At 37.0% G+C, this 16,432-nt stretch overlaps 1 protein-coding gene and 1 non-coding gene across 2 annotated transcripts; both read right to left on the bottom strand.

Moving 5' to 3' along the window:
• Nucleotides 1–68: 68 nt before the first annotated feature.
• LOC145773810 (DNA-directed RNA polymerase II subunit RPB9-like) lies at nucleotides 69–10,646 on the bottom strand. The gene is made up of 4 exons (XM_082584940.1): nucleotides 10,503–10,646; nucleotides 6,438–6,492; nucleotides 1,256–1,404; nucleotides 69–688 (listed from the first exon to the last, which is right to left on the bottom strand). The coding sequence occupies exons 1-4, from the start codon at nucleotides 10,562–10,564 to the stop codon at nucleotides 571–573; spliced, it is 384 nt and encodes a 127-aa protein (XP_082441066.1). The 5' UTR covers nucleotides 10,565–10,646; the 3' UTR covers nucleotides 69–570.
• Nucleotides 10,647–12,284: 1,638 nt separating this feature from the next.
• LOC145785295 (U6 spliceosomal RNA) lies at nucleotides 12,285–12,386 on the bottom strand. The gene has a single exon (XR_014291153.1). It is a non-coding gene; the product is annotated as a U6 spliceosomal RNA (small nuclear RNA).
• Between the last annotated feature and the right edge of the window lie 4,046 nt (nucleotides 12,387–16,432).

Here is a 16,432-nt window from a genome sequence, read left to right as displayed (position 1 = left end):
GCCTCACGACTTTTGCACACTGTTGCTCTGGTTGCATCGCTATCAGCTCAATTGTATTGGTTGATTTTTTATTTTTATAATGGAAACACCGAATTTGTACAATGAAGATTATTGTTTAAAATGTGCTTAAAGTTGACGAACATGAAGCTTACTGTAACTATATGTTTTAATGTAAAGCACTTCTAAATTACAGTCGTTTATGCAGGTGCTGAGTATACTTACTTATTTCAGTAACCGGTTCTGCGCCAAAAGCCTCTACAAGTATGCGAAACAACCAGGAATAACCTATCAAGGCTTTGTCAGTCCGAAGATAAAGATTCAAAGTCAAACCAGAGTCTTCAAACATAACACACACATCGCGTTGCGATTTAGTATAAATCACAAACAAAATATAAATAATCGAATAAAACATCAGCTGGTACTCTGACACAGTTGTATAATTCTCACGTAGTTCATCAAAGATTAACACAAGACCAACGTCAACGTTTGCTCTCTTCGCTTGCAGGTCACGTTGTGATGCGAAAATCTTGCAGCAATATGGATGACATAAGCTATCAGGACAACCATCAATCACAGTTGGGTCCAGCGATGTCCGCACTGAGGGTTTGTGCACACAAAATACAACCTCATCCCTTCTTCGTCTCTTGTAGATTGCGATTGGAAGAAAACTGCTTCTTTATGGTGGCACCTTAAAATAGAAAAACAAGGCAGTTACAACTTTGATATCCCACCACATTATTAAAAAATTTTCATACAAATGCAAGCTGATGTGTTAGTGTTAAGCTAAGTGACAAACTGCAACAAAGATACTTTTAATCTCTTAAAAATCTGACAATAACAATGACCCGATAGCTCAGTTGGTTAGCGCGTGACTTCATGAACGAAGAAGCTTCAAGATCAAGCGGCGCTGGTTCGACTCTCGGGGTGTGCGATTGAGCAACGCATTCTCAGGACTGCTCTCCATTCAGCGGCTCCTATTCGATGGATGGAATAATTCCCAGACAAAAAGACTTCAACAATCGAAAATTTCACTCTGTCAATGTCGGTAACCGGTCCTGCGTCAAAAGCCTCTACAAGTATGCGAAACTACCAGGAATAACCTATCAAGGCTTAGTCAGTCCGAGAATAAAGATTCAAAACCAACCAACCAAAACCTGATTAATTATTAGATGAAACTACAACCCTGAAAAATAGTAAGGAATTAGCTTAACAACAAGTTAAGTTAATTTCACCAAACCACATCAAGTTAACTTACTTGGGGCATGAATGGTCTTTTGTGCGTGGAAGTGTAGGGTCTTGAGCAACATCAGCAATAATTTGGGTCAACTCATCAACTTCGTGGACGATTTTATTCACATAAATACACATGTTGTCTGCTTCCATTTGAAAGTCACAGTTACGACACTGAAAAATAATTCAAATATCAAGTGAAAGTTAGTACAACAATTTTTAAAAACTTCGGATTTTAAAAATAAGAAAAGACAATTGGATTTGAAATAAACCTTATGGGTCATTCCGCGTCAAAACACCAAGGGCCTCCCACCCAACCCTCCCAGATTTTGCTCAAACTTTATCAGAATGTTGGTAAACATAATTATGCAACATATGCAAAATTTTAGCTCTTCATCACTTTTCGTTTAAAAGTTATGCCCCTTCAAACTTTTGCATCCCCCCAAATCACTCCTTTTCGTCTCATTTTATAGCGTTTTTGAAGGATCATATCTTCGGATTAAAGTGAGCTACAGTGCTGAAACTGGGAATTATGGTAGACATTTTTCCATTGATTTCAGACACGTATTACGTAAAACGTAGTGTGTTGCAAATTTGAGTTACATTTCTTTGAAAATGGTCCTTTCTACACATGCGGACGTATTTTTTGCAAACTTTGGAGACCTGTATCTCCCGCAACAAGTATGACAATGCAACGAAACTGCTGTTGGTTTTCACTCATATATGTAAGATTACTCTGATAAAGTTTGAGGCTTCTAACTGCAGTGACTTTGCAGTAATGAACTTGAACAAACCAGACATTTTGCGAAAATGGTGAAATTGCGCCATCTTGTGTGGACCATTTCATAATGTGGGCAACATTTCAGAAATTTGAAAATTTTACAAGAGTGTATCTTTGACCCAAGCTTCAACATATACAAATTTTAAGAATGTGTCTCAACTATAAAGTTGTTTTTTGAGGTCATGAAAGTCCACCTATTTTGCAGAATTCGCTTGCAAATTTTCCCTAGCAACGACCATAGCAACGACACTCTGCTTGCTTTAAACCCCCACTATCGTTACATTTTTGGAATTTATATTGAAAATTCAGCAACTTGCACCTGCTATGAAGCAAATTCTCATCAAAATGAACAACATGCATGTACAAGTACAACAAGGGGAGAAAGTTAACTGTTTAAACCAACAGTGGGCAAACTGCAGCTCGCGAGCCACATGCGGCTCGTCAACATAAATTTTATAGCTCTTGTATTGAATCGTAATATTACAAAAAATTAAGATTATACATTATAAATATGTTATCTCGCGCTGTCAACTGAGCAATGGCATACCTAGGGTATGGTAGGCATGGCTCGCATTGATAAGGGCGCAAAAATCGGTTGGTAAAAATTAATATTTGTTACCTACACTTTCTTTAAAATCTAATTTGCACCCAATACAATACAAAGATCAAAAAGGAGTCTCTCTTTTACTGGTAGCTATTGTTAAACAATGGAGTTGTGATGTTGCAAACGCAACATTATGCCTCCCCTGGCTCATTTTGTGTTCAGTCAGCAACAATTGGAAGTTTCATAAAGTCGCTAAGCAGCGATTAGTTGAAGCTTACAAGTAGCACCAGACTTTTCTTACTCATTTTTATAAGAATTTATAACTTTGTAAAATCAAAACATCGTGCAACCTTGACAAATAAACGCTTGGAAGAATTAAGTCGCACAACATTAACAATTTATCGTCCAAATTTTCAGAGATTTGCGAGTCAAGTAGAAAACTAATATGAATAAACAATCTTTATGTTATTTGGTGTCAAAGTGATTTGCGGCTCGCCAGTGTTTATTGTTTATCCGCAAGCGGGTCTTTCTTTGAGCAACTTTGCCCACTCCTGGTTTAAATGTTTGCATCATATTGAACAGCATGAAGCATGACAACAATGCAGTTCATGCTTTTGTCCAAATAGCCATACAGCACTTCAATACATTATCGAAGAACTTTGTTTAACGTCGAAACTGATTTATTTTAGTGATGGTATTGCAAGTCAATTTAAAAACTTCAAGAATCTGCTAAATATGTGTCACCATAAACATGATCATCATCTTGAAGCTGAGTGGCATTTTTTTGCTACCAGCCATGGTAAGTCACCATTACAAAATATGCAACAGTGAACCATTATCTTGCAAGATCTCCACCATGAGATGGAACATGTTTGGACATATTCCGAGACTTCACCAGGACTCACTTCCCCAGAAAGCCCTTGAATTTGCGATAATTGGCAGCAAAAAGTACCAAGGCCAAACCGGACGTCACCGTACCAACTTATTACAACTGCTGAGATCTGACATCAGAAAAGCTGGCCTGGGATCTCTACTCAGCAAATCACATCTCCATCGATTGCAAAACATCGCAAAGGACAAAACAGAATGGAGATCCTATCAACCTTGTTGAAAGATTGATCGAAGCCAGCGGCTGCCAAACGATTTGGCTACACTGGCGGCGGAGACAGTTACAATAATAATAAGTCACCATGCGATAGTTTGGTTGGTACAAACAAACGGCTTGTGGCAAAAAGAGCAAGCTTTCAGGCAATAGAATTAAACCAAATTTTGACGCCCTTTCAAATGTTTACATGGGTTGGTCAGCATATTACTGGCATAAAATACATATTTATATGTCAGTGGAAGTAAAATCACAAGCAATTCCCGGGACTTTGACCTATAAGAGCATTATTGTAAATTTATGTAACATCATCCCTGGAACTCGTTCACATCACAGTTTTATCTCTGTTTCTGAGTCTGTCATGGAAATGAAGAGACTTTCTTCTGACACTGCTGGTACCAAAGTTTTACTTGGAGAAGTTGAAAACGCAGCAGCATGCTCTTCTGGCATAAGATCAACTCAAAATAATATCAAATTCCAACCTTTACAGTATGTAGCATGCACATATGATCAAGAATGGCATGTCGGAATTATTACAGAGCGGTGTGAAGAACAAAATGATGTATACATTAAATTTATGCATCTTGACCAAAACAACATGTTAGCATGGTCCCAACATGCAAGAAATGAATGCTGGATACCGTTTCAAGAATATTATGCATTGTGGATGCCTCGTACTTCAACATCAAAGTGGTCAATGCTACAAGCTGAGCAGCGCAGATCAAAGCCGAATAATTTGATTATTTAGATCTGACTGTTTTTTTCCTACCAGTTGGAAGATTGAAAAACGCCATGATTGATCACAGAAACCGCCAGACTTTTATTTATTGTTCAATGTTAATGTTATACAGAACTGAATGTTGTGTTTCCTGTAGGCTATTACCTGAGCTGCAATTCAGAGACTATGCAAGAGTAAGAATGGGTTGACACATGATGATTAAAATAATGTAGCAAGAATTGCTAATCCGTATTTTATTAGGCTGGCAATATAATGAGGGGCTGAGTTTAATGCATACTGGGCACTGGCATTGAAGGGATTAATTTTTGCATATATATATAACTGCAGACAGTGCACACCGTTTCGACCTTCCGGTCTCGTCAGTGCAGTGTTTACACTGGAATGGCCATGAAGGTATTATATATATATATATATATATATATACACAGTTGTTTTCAATTAATATGAATGTGATGCTGCAATGCTTGAGTTTAATGTTTACATACAACACAAACTGGAATGCCAGTTTTGATCCTGCATAACATAGTGTGCAAGCCTCCAGGTTATGTTTGGGGTATAGGAAAACAATCAGTACATACATGTTGTTCATTTTGATGAGAATTTGCTTCATAGCAGGTGCAAGTTGCTGAATTTTCAATATAAATTCCAAAAATGTAACGATAGTGGGGGTTTACAGCAAGCAGAGTGTCGTTGCTATGGTCGTTGCTAGGGAAAATTTGCAAGCGAATTCTGCAATATAGGTGGACTTTCATCACCTCAAAAAATAACTTTATAGTTGAGACACATTCTTAAAGTTTGTATAATATATGCTGAAGCTTAGGTCAAAGACACACTCTTGTGAAATTTTCAAATTTCTGAAATGTTGCCCACATTATGAAATGGTCCACACAAGATGGCGCAATTTCACCATTTTCGCAAAATGTCTGGTGTGTTCAAGTTCATTACTGCAAAGTCACTGCAGTTAGAAGCCTCAAACTTTATCAGAGTAATCTTACATATATGAGTGAAAACCAACAGCAGTTTCGTTGCATTGTCATACTTGTTGCGGGAGATACAGGTCTCCAAAGTTTGCAAAAAATACGTCCGCATGTGTAGAAAGGGCCATTTTCAAAGAAATATAACTCAAATTTGCAACACACTACGTTTTTATCTAATACATGTCTGAAATCAATGGAAAAATGTCTACCATAATTCCCAGTTTCAGCACTGTAGCTCACTTTAATCCGAAGATATGATCCTTCAAAAACGCTATAAAATGAGACGAAAAAGAGTGATTTGGGGGGATGCAAAAGTTCGAGGGGGCATAACTTTTAAACGAAAAGTGATAAAGAGCTAAAATTTTGCATATGTTGCTTAATTATGTTTACCAACATTCTGATAAAGTTTGAGCAAAATCTGGGAGGGTCGGGTGGGAACTTTTTTGAAATTTCGGTGTTTTGACATGGAATGACCCTTATGTACAATATCTAACAAAACCATACATGCAGTATATATTAACAATTAGATCACAACTGATTTCTGGTCGTTCTATTTGCTCTTATCTATTACTGCAGTGGCTCTAGCAATATGTGCTTTTCTGTATGCCAAATGCCAGTATGGCAGTTAGTAATTTAATTACTTACAATTAACACATTTTATGTTGGAATATACTACAATGAGAGTTACAAAATATTGAATAAATGTGTTCTAAAAGTAAATCTCAAGTTATGACAAAAATGGGTCAACAACATATTGACGCAGGTAACTATGCTTTGCAATAAATGGTAGATTGGGATGTTACCACAAAACCATTTCAATAAAACTGTAAAATGTTGTGAATTGCAGTAGTGCTCATTGCTCAAGTTAACTAAAACGCTATAGGAATTAAACATCGGCATATAAACATAATATGTTCAGTTGTTCACAAAGTGAAATATTTGCAATGAAAAGTAAAAATGGTAAGATGCAGCTGCTCTACCCCAAATCTTCCTGTAGAAAATTACCCATGCTGAATAGTTAATTATAATGATGACTATATCAAAATCACATAAAAATATATCACCGAGTAAAGCAAGCGTTTGTTTTGCTTATCTTCTTTAGGATACAGCATGTTGTTGCTGAAAGAAAATCAAAAACAAATTAATCCTTTTTTATTCCTTGAAACAGAAAAACTTCATGAACTATAGCTAATTAGCAGTGCTGTGGAGTACGGCAAAAATGCACCACTACGACCCATCGATTTATCACTGGCCAACTCCGACTTCAGCGTTGCTATATTTTGAAGGGTTGATGGATTTTTTTAATTTTTGTCCTGTTTCATTTTTTTAAATTTAACTTCACTGTAAATTGTGATCGAAATTGAAATGGTATGATAACTTTCACAAAATCTAACAAGAACAAACACTTCTATTTTCTGGTTAAATTGTGGAGTTCAATACGAAAAACAAGAAACAATATTTTGAAAATAGATTGCAAACAAAATTTTATTGTTTATTGTTTTGTATCATGTCAAAGTCGACCTTTTTTATAATGACTTTAATTCCGGACAAGCCAAAATCTTTCCGACTCTATGACTCCACAGCCCTGCTAATATTAGTAATAGTAATTACTTCTTGTACCAGGCCCAAGTATTAAAATATAATGAATATATACTATGTCCATTTCAATATACTTCGAAATGTTTTATGTAAAATCTGTAACTCAATAAACAAAGTTAAGCAACAACATTCACTACCAAACTGCAGCTTTTGTGATAGTTAGAGTTATGTTAAAGTAGAGTTTGGAAGCAAAACTGCAAAATTTGTTATAGAAGTTAATGAAAGAAGTAAAGAATTTGGAATGGAAATAAATGAAAAGAAAACAGAAACAATGGTAATCAAAAAAAACGGGTCCACGTCTTTTAGGCGCTGACAGTTAGGCGCTGGTCTAATAGGCGCGCACACTGTGGCGTCTGGATATTTAGGTGCAGAGCACTGTGGCGCCCGTTCATTTAGGTGCTATTCCTAGTAAAGTCTGTAGATTGTATCAGCTTAGCAGGTAGGGGCGTAGGGCAATGCTTTTCACGCAAAATATTATATTGAACAGGAAAATATATTGTTTTGACTTTTGTTAATGCGTGTGCGTTGTTGGTCATGGCTTCAGTGAGTGAAGTTGCTTAAACCGCCAATGCTTTTTCACACAAAAGGTTATATTCAACAGAAAAAATATATGGGTGAAGCTGCTTAAACCGGGAATAATTTTCACACAAATTGTTATATTGAAGAGAAAAATATGTCATGGCTTCAGTGAGTGAAGCTGCTTAAACCGGCAATGATTTTCACACAAAATGTTATATTGAACAGAAAAATATGTTTCTCGGCAGCCGATTTGTAGCAAGAATTGACAGCGATAGACACGTGTTTCGCCCATGAGGCTGGGCTCATCAGTATCGCACCGTATTCTGCCACAAATTTATTCGACCACCGCTTTACCAGTCAGTTTAACTCTTATCTTTGTGGAAACAAAGAAAGAGCCAACAAAACCAGCAGGCGCCAGGGCAGAGGACATTGGGAAGAACGCCCCTTTCTTCAGAAAAATATGTTGTTTTTTTAATGCGCGTGTTCAGCATTTATTTCTTGTTAGTCCAGGTTTGCGCCGGCGAAAGCTTTATCAATAAATTATTCAAGTTTCCGAACATGTATGAGTTCACTTTTAGTTAGGTCAAATAATAACTACACTAAACATCAGTAAAAAATGTACCGTAGCCTGTATTCAACTGGGCGGTAGGCTTAAGTGAAGAGTAATTTAGTTTTCCGTCAAAACTCCGACTAGGTTTAATAACGAGCGAAGTCTCACCATTATGCTTGCAACTTGTAGCCAAGGTGTAGCCTATATGCCCTGTAGAAATGTATTCATGTGAACAGTAGTAGAGCGTCTTACGCGTTCTCGTCACATGGCCAATCCATCCCGAACAAAAGTAGCCTAATTGCGAAAGATAACAGATTAAGTAAAGTTCCATCTGGCTGCAACTTGTGTTCAGGATGCATTGCAAATGTCCTGTAGAAATGTGCTAATATCAAGAGTAGTAGAGCGTTTTCACGCACCTCAACTCCACACGATCTATCCGTCTCAAGTAGAAGTAATTATTAAAGGTAACAGATTGCACAAAGCTGCGCCTTTAAACCGGCAACTTCTACTCCAGAAGTACGTGTCCTGTGGAGATCAGGTGGTCTAATTGCCCTGCATACAAGCCGATGTTGGATCTGAGCACTTCATTTGCACCGAAAAGTTTGGTAAGTTTGCCACATCATAAAGCAAAGATTGATATGGCAGCTTCGACTATTCAACTTCACGTAATCGTGAAAAAATTGCTGCTGATGGCTTCATGTATACGTTGCAGTGTTTGATTGCGCATTTTTCGTATTTATTAATTGTTTAATAAAAATCTTCATCCTTCCACCTCGTGTAGCCTACCTTCTCAAACAAAAGAGCTTGCTGTGGCTTCTTTGCTGTAGCCTAGGCTACTTGCAAAGTCAGGCACTGCACACTAAAATTTTAACCACCCGCTTCAATATAGACTAAGGTATGATTTTTTTACTGATGTTTAGTGTAGTTATTATTTGACTTAACTCTTTCGCAACCACCGAGGTCAAGCCGTTTAATCTAAATAACCAGACATTTTTCACACAAATCTGTTGTATTTACGCCGTAAAAACATCTCATGTGATCGACGTAGACGCACAATCTTGACATCAAATGAAAGCATACATCTTCATTCTTCAGCTATCCGAAGATGCAAAGCTTTGCAATAAAATTTAAAACATTCAATGTACGACTAGCAACTTTCCATACGGTGTTTTTTCTAATTTCTAAAAAAATTAAAAATTGGCAGAAAAGTGTACTTCATTATAATCTTTACTACCCAAGCATGATAAAATAATTTGAAAATATATGTAGTTTAATCGAATGCCAAAACAATTCTGCACATGAGAAAAATTTTACTTCGTTTCTGCGCGCAATGCTTTAGGAGGTACAGCAGAATGATTATGGAGAAAATTTGGAAAATTTTAAGCAAAAAGTTTACGTAATTTAGCCTACAGTCTTTTTGATCGAGAAACATTTTGTGTGAAAAGCATTGCCGGTTTAAGCAGCTTCACTCACGGAAGCCATGATATAATTTTCTGGCAAGCTGCCATGCTGATACAATCTACATACTTTACTAGGAATAGCACCTAAATGACCGGGCGCCACAGTGCTCCGCACCTAAATATCCAGACGCCACAGTGTGCGCGCCTATTAGACCAGTGCCTAACTGTCAGCGCCTAAAAGACTTGCTCCCAAAAAAACAAGAAACCGAAATTCCAATTTGTTAAATTAAAATGAATGGAATAACTATAAAGCGCAAGCAAAAAGTTTTCAATATCTTGGGACAACAATCAACTAGAACGCAAAAGATAAGAAATTCAATAATATATATATAGTATATATTTTTATTATATTTATATCGTATATTATACGATATACGTATTGCCAAAACAAAAGCCGGTTTTCAGCAAATGAAATCAATATTATGCAACATGTTACTATATATATACATATCTTTCTCAAATAGATATAATACAGAGTATTGAAGTGAATTAATCCAATTTTTAAATATAATTCAGAAACCTGGACAATCAACTAAAGAATGACTAATAGAACAAACGGATTTGAAATGTGGGCATTTCAAAAAATGCAAAGGATTTCCTGGACTGCTAGAAAAACCAACCAAAGTGTTTTAAATCAAGTTAAGCAAACTTAGAATCTACTAAAAAATATCAAAAAAACAACTTCAATTTCTGGGACATGTGCTGCGAAAAGGAAAATTACAGCATCTTTCTCTCACAGGCAAAATTGAAGAGAAACGTGCCCAAGGCAAAGCTTAACCTACTTAAACCAACAAACCCAACACCAACATACACCTAATACACACAGCAAATAACCAACAATCTTGAAAAATTTTTATAAAAAAAAGCAGTCAATGCTTGAAATCAAGCACGACAATAAAAGAAGATAGAAGAGTTTGATAGCATAAAAATGAATTTTACATTCAGTTTTACTCTACACAAAAAACATGGACATCTACTCGTCTAACAGCACACAGAATTACCATTCTTGACAAAACTTGATTCCAACAAACCCAGGGCCTTCAGTAGCATGTGGAACATCCATCTTGTTTATTAATATGAGTATATATATCAATTATTACAATCGTTTACGAGTACGTCAATGACTAAACTGAATTGAGTGATAAACAGCCTGAACAACAAATGCAAGTTATATAAAGAGATGTATGGTAGATTGTTACTTATGCGGACCATAAATGGAATTCTGAATGGAAGTCAAGCACCACCAGACTACATTTGTTCATCTCCGATGCCGACACCTGACACTACAAAGACAGGCATGGGTGCACCTCAACCGTGTTCATACGGGCGTCGAGATTTTCATGTTACGTGTAAGCTCACCACAGTACCGTAAGATTTGTTTCCAATATTTTTAACAAATTTTCTTGATATATTATACTGTTTATTGTTGCCAATATCTAATGTGTATACCATTGGAAACTTCACTTTTTAACCACACCTTAAGAATTCACATTTAGGCGCTTGGGAGCTGGTACCGTACTACTGGTAAGTCCCCCCCCTCCCCCCCCCCCCCTTGGTAACTCATGACAAAGACAGGACTCAACCAAACGTATAGGGTGAAACTACTTTACTTTTGCTTTACTGTTCACACACTTCAATCCACTTGTTTTAGTTAATTCCTCTTTGTCATGAGTTGCCAAGGGTTGGGGGGGACTTGTATACCAGCTCCGGCGCTTGTACTGTATTTATGTTTTTCCTTGTCATGTAATAGTCAAAAAAGAAAACTAAACTCATTTACTAGGTCACAATGACCCTAAGATTTTCCAGATGTTTCGCCCCTGAGATCTTTTGTCTCCACTTTTCGGCTCTACAAAACATCGCTACTGCCCAGAGTGCTGAGTGCCCAGAGTGCTGAGTGGAGTGAGCAGTGTTCCCATTGACTTGAGTCTCCAAAACATCAGATTTTTTTCGAAAAGTTCCAAACCAACATCAGACTCAAAATCTTATTGATTTCAATAATAATCCAAAAGTTTCTGCCACCTTACCTAACAGTATGAATAAAATGCACAAACACAAGCAGTCGAATTCTGTGTAATTTGTGCATTTAAACATCAAGTACTTTATTCGTAATGTTATTACTGCAGAATAATACACAGTGATTGTGTATTATTCTGCAGTGATAGCATTACGAATACTTGATAACGAGTGGTTGTACTACAGTACCGGTATCAATTGCAATGTCATTGTCAATGTCTTTCAATTGCAATGTCCAAGGGGTGTGCAAATACAAATATTTTGGAAACCCCTATAAGAAATTTACAAAACCAGCATTCATTCTCAGTCTTCACTGTAGTGTACACCAGGGGTCACCAACTGGCGGCCCGCGGGCCGCATGCGGCCCGCCACGCTGTATCGCTGCGGCCCGCGGAAAGTATCAGCGTACAAGTATAACCAAAAATACTTTTCTTGAGGAGTTAAAGAGCACGAAGGCAAAAAATACTTTCCGGGAAGCATATTTTCGCTTTGCATACGATTCCACCGACCGACCAATCAGATTATAGTTCTAGATGGGGGTTGCTTAAAGTTATTCCAATGCGATGTCCAGCCACATTGTCCCAGTGGTTGATTAAAACGTCTGTTTTCGAATTTCTGTGAGCATAGGGTTGCTTATTTTAAGTTTGCAAATATCATGTGAACACTAGTGTGCGTTTCACCGTTATTGTGTTTCACGAGCAGTATTCTCTTTATGCAAGTTTTTGTTGGCAAAATAGGTCGGTGTGCCAACTCAATTTATAATAAATTGGGAAAATATGGAACGCTTCACGATTTTGCGTGTCATCCTTGCGTAGGGACCATGCTAATCTTCTCTGTATCGTTCCAATTTTAGTACAGTATATGTAGCCTACTGCCGAAGCAAGTACTGCAAAATGTTGTTAATCAACAAATTCTTGCCACGCTAATAAACACCGCATGTAACAGTTGTCTATAATAAAAGAAAGACGGTTTTATAGACTTTCCCAAAAAGGATGAAAAACCAACTCATTGCTTTTTTAGAGGGAAGACTGTTCATGAATTACGATAGAATTACGATTTTTCGGTGATTTCCGCAAACGTTTGTTTCATGATGCCTGGTGTCTTTTTCCCTGTTATTGGAACCTATTTTTCGCTGATATGTTTGCAGGTCACTATTGTTGCCTGTATTGCGATGTGTCAAACATTTCCTTGTTTGCTGAAATTGTTAATTGCAAGATATCATTTGTGAAGCGAAGTGACAACACCACTTTTTACTTGGCGATGAATATTCTGATGAAACCACTCGCCTCGCTATAAGTGCGCAAAACAGGCCTCGTTTATTAAACATTGTTAAAGAAGTCAAAAGTGTTGTTACAGGAGCTTGGCCTGGCAGTAGCGTTGTTCGACTAATTGTGTTGCTGCGGTATTCTAAGACAAATATTAACAACATGTAACGCTGGATACTGGGTACGAAATTCGTTCTTTTCTAGCATAAGAGTCAACCTACCTAAAATTTTATTAGTGCGGCCCGCCACAGCTCTCCTTAGTGCCAAAGTGGCCCGCATGCAAAAAAGGTTGGTGACCCCTGGTGTACACTCTATATCATCGAGATGGTCCTCCAATTTTCATATCCTGAATTAAACTTGTTGAGGGCTTCCACCTTGTGCACCCTCCATTGGATCATGAAATTAACTGATGTGCAGAGACTAGACATCTGAATAGTTCCTTAGAAATAGCCTGTGGAGTGTGGACACATAGGCTAAAGCCTAAAGCTAGTTATGTTATACTAAATAGATTAATTAGAACACAAACCTACAGTATTCATAATATAGCCTACCGGTACCTATATAGAAGTACTCTGCCCTAATAAAAACCGCCTTCACCCTAATAGAAGTAGCCTACTCTGCCCCAGAATAAAAATCACACATCAAAACATCAGATTTCAACATTAAAACATCAGACATCAGACAGTTTGCTCAAAACATCAGATCAGATGTGGTAACGCTGGGAGTGAGTGCCTACCACAGACATCTTATTATAACTAGACTGCGCTTCTCGTATTTCGATTGAAGAAATTGAAAAAAGGCGGCGGCCATTGTTAGTGTCTCAAACTCGCGTGAAAGCTGCGCTGTTAACGATAACATTTCTGAGCTGGTTGCGCTTCTGCAGAAAACTAACTTGTTAACTATAATTTAGAACTTTGGTGTAATAGAGGTTTTAGTCATCTATGAAATGAATAAAAGCATGTATTAAATTGCACAGTAGCTTGCATTGATTTTAAAGTTGTATAAGCATAACGTTTATTAAAACCAAGTCTCATTTTTCAAAAAAAGTTTTGAAGTTACATCGTTTTAATTTTATAAGCATAAAATTTACAAGCATACCAATCGTAATTTTTTATGAAAATATTATCATGTCTAAGCATCCCAGTTTTCAAATCACATTATTTCAAGTGAACAAGGATTCCGTGACCGGTTTCGCTCTTCTTAGAGCACATCAGACAGACTCAGGTTTCGAACCTAGACCTCCTGGTGTCTACAGCCAGACAAGTCTGATATTTTAACTACTCGGCCCACCAATGTTCCATGTTTCAATGGTGGCAGATTAGGATTATGTCTGCTTGAACCCCTCTACTCGACAGAGCTTATGCGATCTCATAGTAGCCTATAGTATATACCCAATTAAAATTCACAATATGTCACTCTACAAATAATTTTATTTATTTGGAGTTATGTTTATGCGTCTTGCATAGCCTACAAGTCGCAATGCACATAGGCCTAAGCGTCTGTCTTCATTAAGCAGATACAAAATAGGCTACAAGGTAGGCTATAGGCTGTTTGAAAACTGGAACTAAATTCAAAAATAGCCTATCATTGGCCAACAGTGCGCATAATCATAATAATAATAGGCTAGTCGTGTTTTTATTTAAGCCCATGCGGCAGTTAACTTTTCGTATGTTTTTCAAATGATTACCTTGTTCAAATGCTTTGGAAATGCCTTAAAACGAGTGGGGACAGCGTTGTCTCGTAAAGTCACTCGCTCACCACAGCGATACATGAACTCTTCCTTGAAATGATCAGAACAAATAAATGTGTGTTTAGAAGGTGTCCAATTGGCACGCTTGACGTTCGCAATCCATAATTTTCTTCGTTCTTCATTGGTTGGAAATCTAAGCAACGTAAAATAGCATGATACGTTATAGGCTAATGTAGTAGCTAGGCTATATATTGAAAGCCCGATTTCACATTTGTTTTGTTTTTTTATAAGAAAAGCGCCACAATTTTTGTCCAAAATATAACAAAAAAAATTACAAAAATATCCGCCTAGAAGGAAAAGAAATTAGTCAGTGTCAGTCCGAGGATAAAAATTCAAAACCAACCAACCAGTGTTATCGTCACAATAGTAGTATTTTCTATTTTCTCATAGCTCGCTAAAAGTATCACAATATTTCCATACCTGTGAAATGAACGCGGAAATGTTCTCTTCGCAATTGTCATACTATACTATAGGCCTAGCCTACTATATTATATGTAAAACTTGTTTGTGCGGAGGTATATAAAGCACTTTCAAAATAAAAGAAAAAGCAAGCAATTACGTACGGTAATTTAAAATTAACAAATTCCAACAATATGTTTGCGATTGTAGAACAGCAAAGGTGAAATCATATAAAGATTTCGTCATACTAGGTGAATTGCGGAGATATTTATTAGTTGTTATCTCACAGCAACTTGAAACTGAAGCTATTTCTTTAAAAGTTATTGTTGATGAAATCACACGAATTTACGTCATAATGCAACGTTTTGCTACAACGGAGAAAATCGAAAGCCATCAATCTCTATTGAACAGAATCCTGGTAAAAAGCTGCGGTTGTGTTGTTGCATAGAAAACTATTTGTTTTGTCAATTATTTGTTCACAACAACTGAGTTTTTTAAGAAACGCAAATATTATAGGAGAATTACATTTTGTAAAAAGTTAAGTTGTGTTCAGTCGTGTTCTCATTGCTGAATTGGCGCTCCAGTTGTTTCAGGAACGAGGAGGCGACTGATTCTTAACTAATTAATTCATCTACTTCTACTTGTTTTAAAGTATCAGGTTTGGTGGCCGTGCTTAACTATACTGTATATTTATCGATTCATATACCGCAATATTAGATCCTTTCATGCACGTCTTAAACCATTATAGTTTTGCCACCTTTTCCTTTTGTTGGTTTTGTTCCTGTATTTCTTTTTCACAATATCATTTATTTTGCATTCTGACAAGGAAAAATAAATTGAATTGAATTAAAAACAATGAAAATTCATTACGGGTCCCTACAAAAGCATTGGCAAACGCGCGGAATAGGTACACTAATAATGGCTGACGTCTGAACCTGCTTTCTTCAAAAACCGTAAACGAGAGAAGTGACGATGCGCGGTCTAGTTATAATAAGATGTCTATGGTGCCTACTGTCCTTTGGAAAGCGCGAGTGGCAAAGCACCATGACCGAAACGACATTTTATTGGAATTAGGGAAGGGCCGAAACATCTTGTGCAATGATTGTCAATGAGAGCTCTAGAGAAAGAGAAAACTTTTACTTCTGTTTTGTTTGGTTTTGGTTTGAATGGTTTTGTTTCTGAGGACTTGACTTAGACTACTGAATTTTCTTTGCGCTTGTGTCATCTAAAATTCGCTTATTTTAAAGAACATGATCTTTCTGTTTGCTATTAAAGAGTGGTTGTCTCTGAATAATTCCATAGAATAGGAGCCGCTGAATGCAGAGCAGTCTTGAAATTGTCTTGCTCAGGCACAAACCCCGAGAGTCGAACCAGCGTCGTCTAACCTAGAAGATACTTTGTTTGTAAAATCGGGTGCTTATTAACCAACTGAGCTATCGGGGTGGATATTGGGACAACAAAAAGTCGTCATTTGAAAAGTTAATCATACCTCAAATGTAGCGTA

The sequence above is a fragment of the Aplidium turbinatum genome, chromosome 1 (assembly GCF_918807975.1).
Source record: "Aplidium turbinatum chromosome 1, kaAplTurb1.1, whole genome shotgun sequence".
NCBI lineage: Eukaryota > Metazoa > Chordata > Ascidiacea > Aplousobranchia > Polyclinidae > Aplidium > Aplidium turbinatum.
This window is presented reverse-complemented; position numbering and strand designations above follow the sequence as displayed.

Bases quoted from the DNA above. Each gene is read 5' to 3' on its own strand.
- LOC145773810 (XM_082584940.1), bottom strand. From the start codon at position 10,564: ATGGATGTTCCACATGCTACTGAAGGCCCTGGGTTTGTTGGAATCAAG. The intron at 6,493-10,502 runs GTAATTCTGTGT...ATTTTCTTTCAG, and splicing joins ATCAAGTTTTGTCAAGAATG to CAACAACATGCTGTATCCTA. The intron at 689-1,255 runs GTAAGTTAACTT...TTCTATTTTAAG, and splicing joins AAAGACCATTCATGCCCCAA to GTGCCACCATAAAGAAGCAG.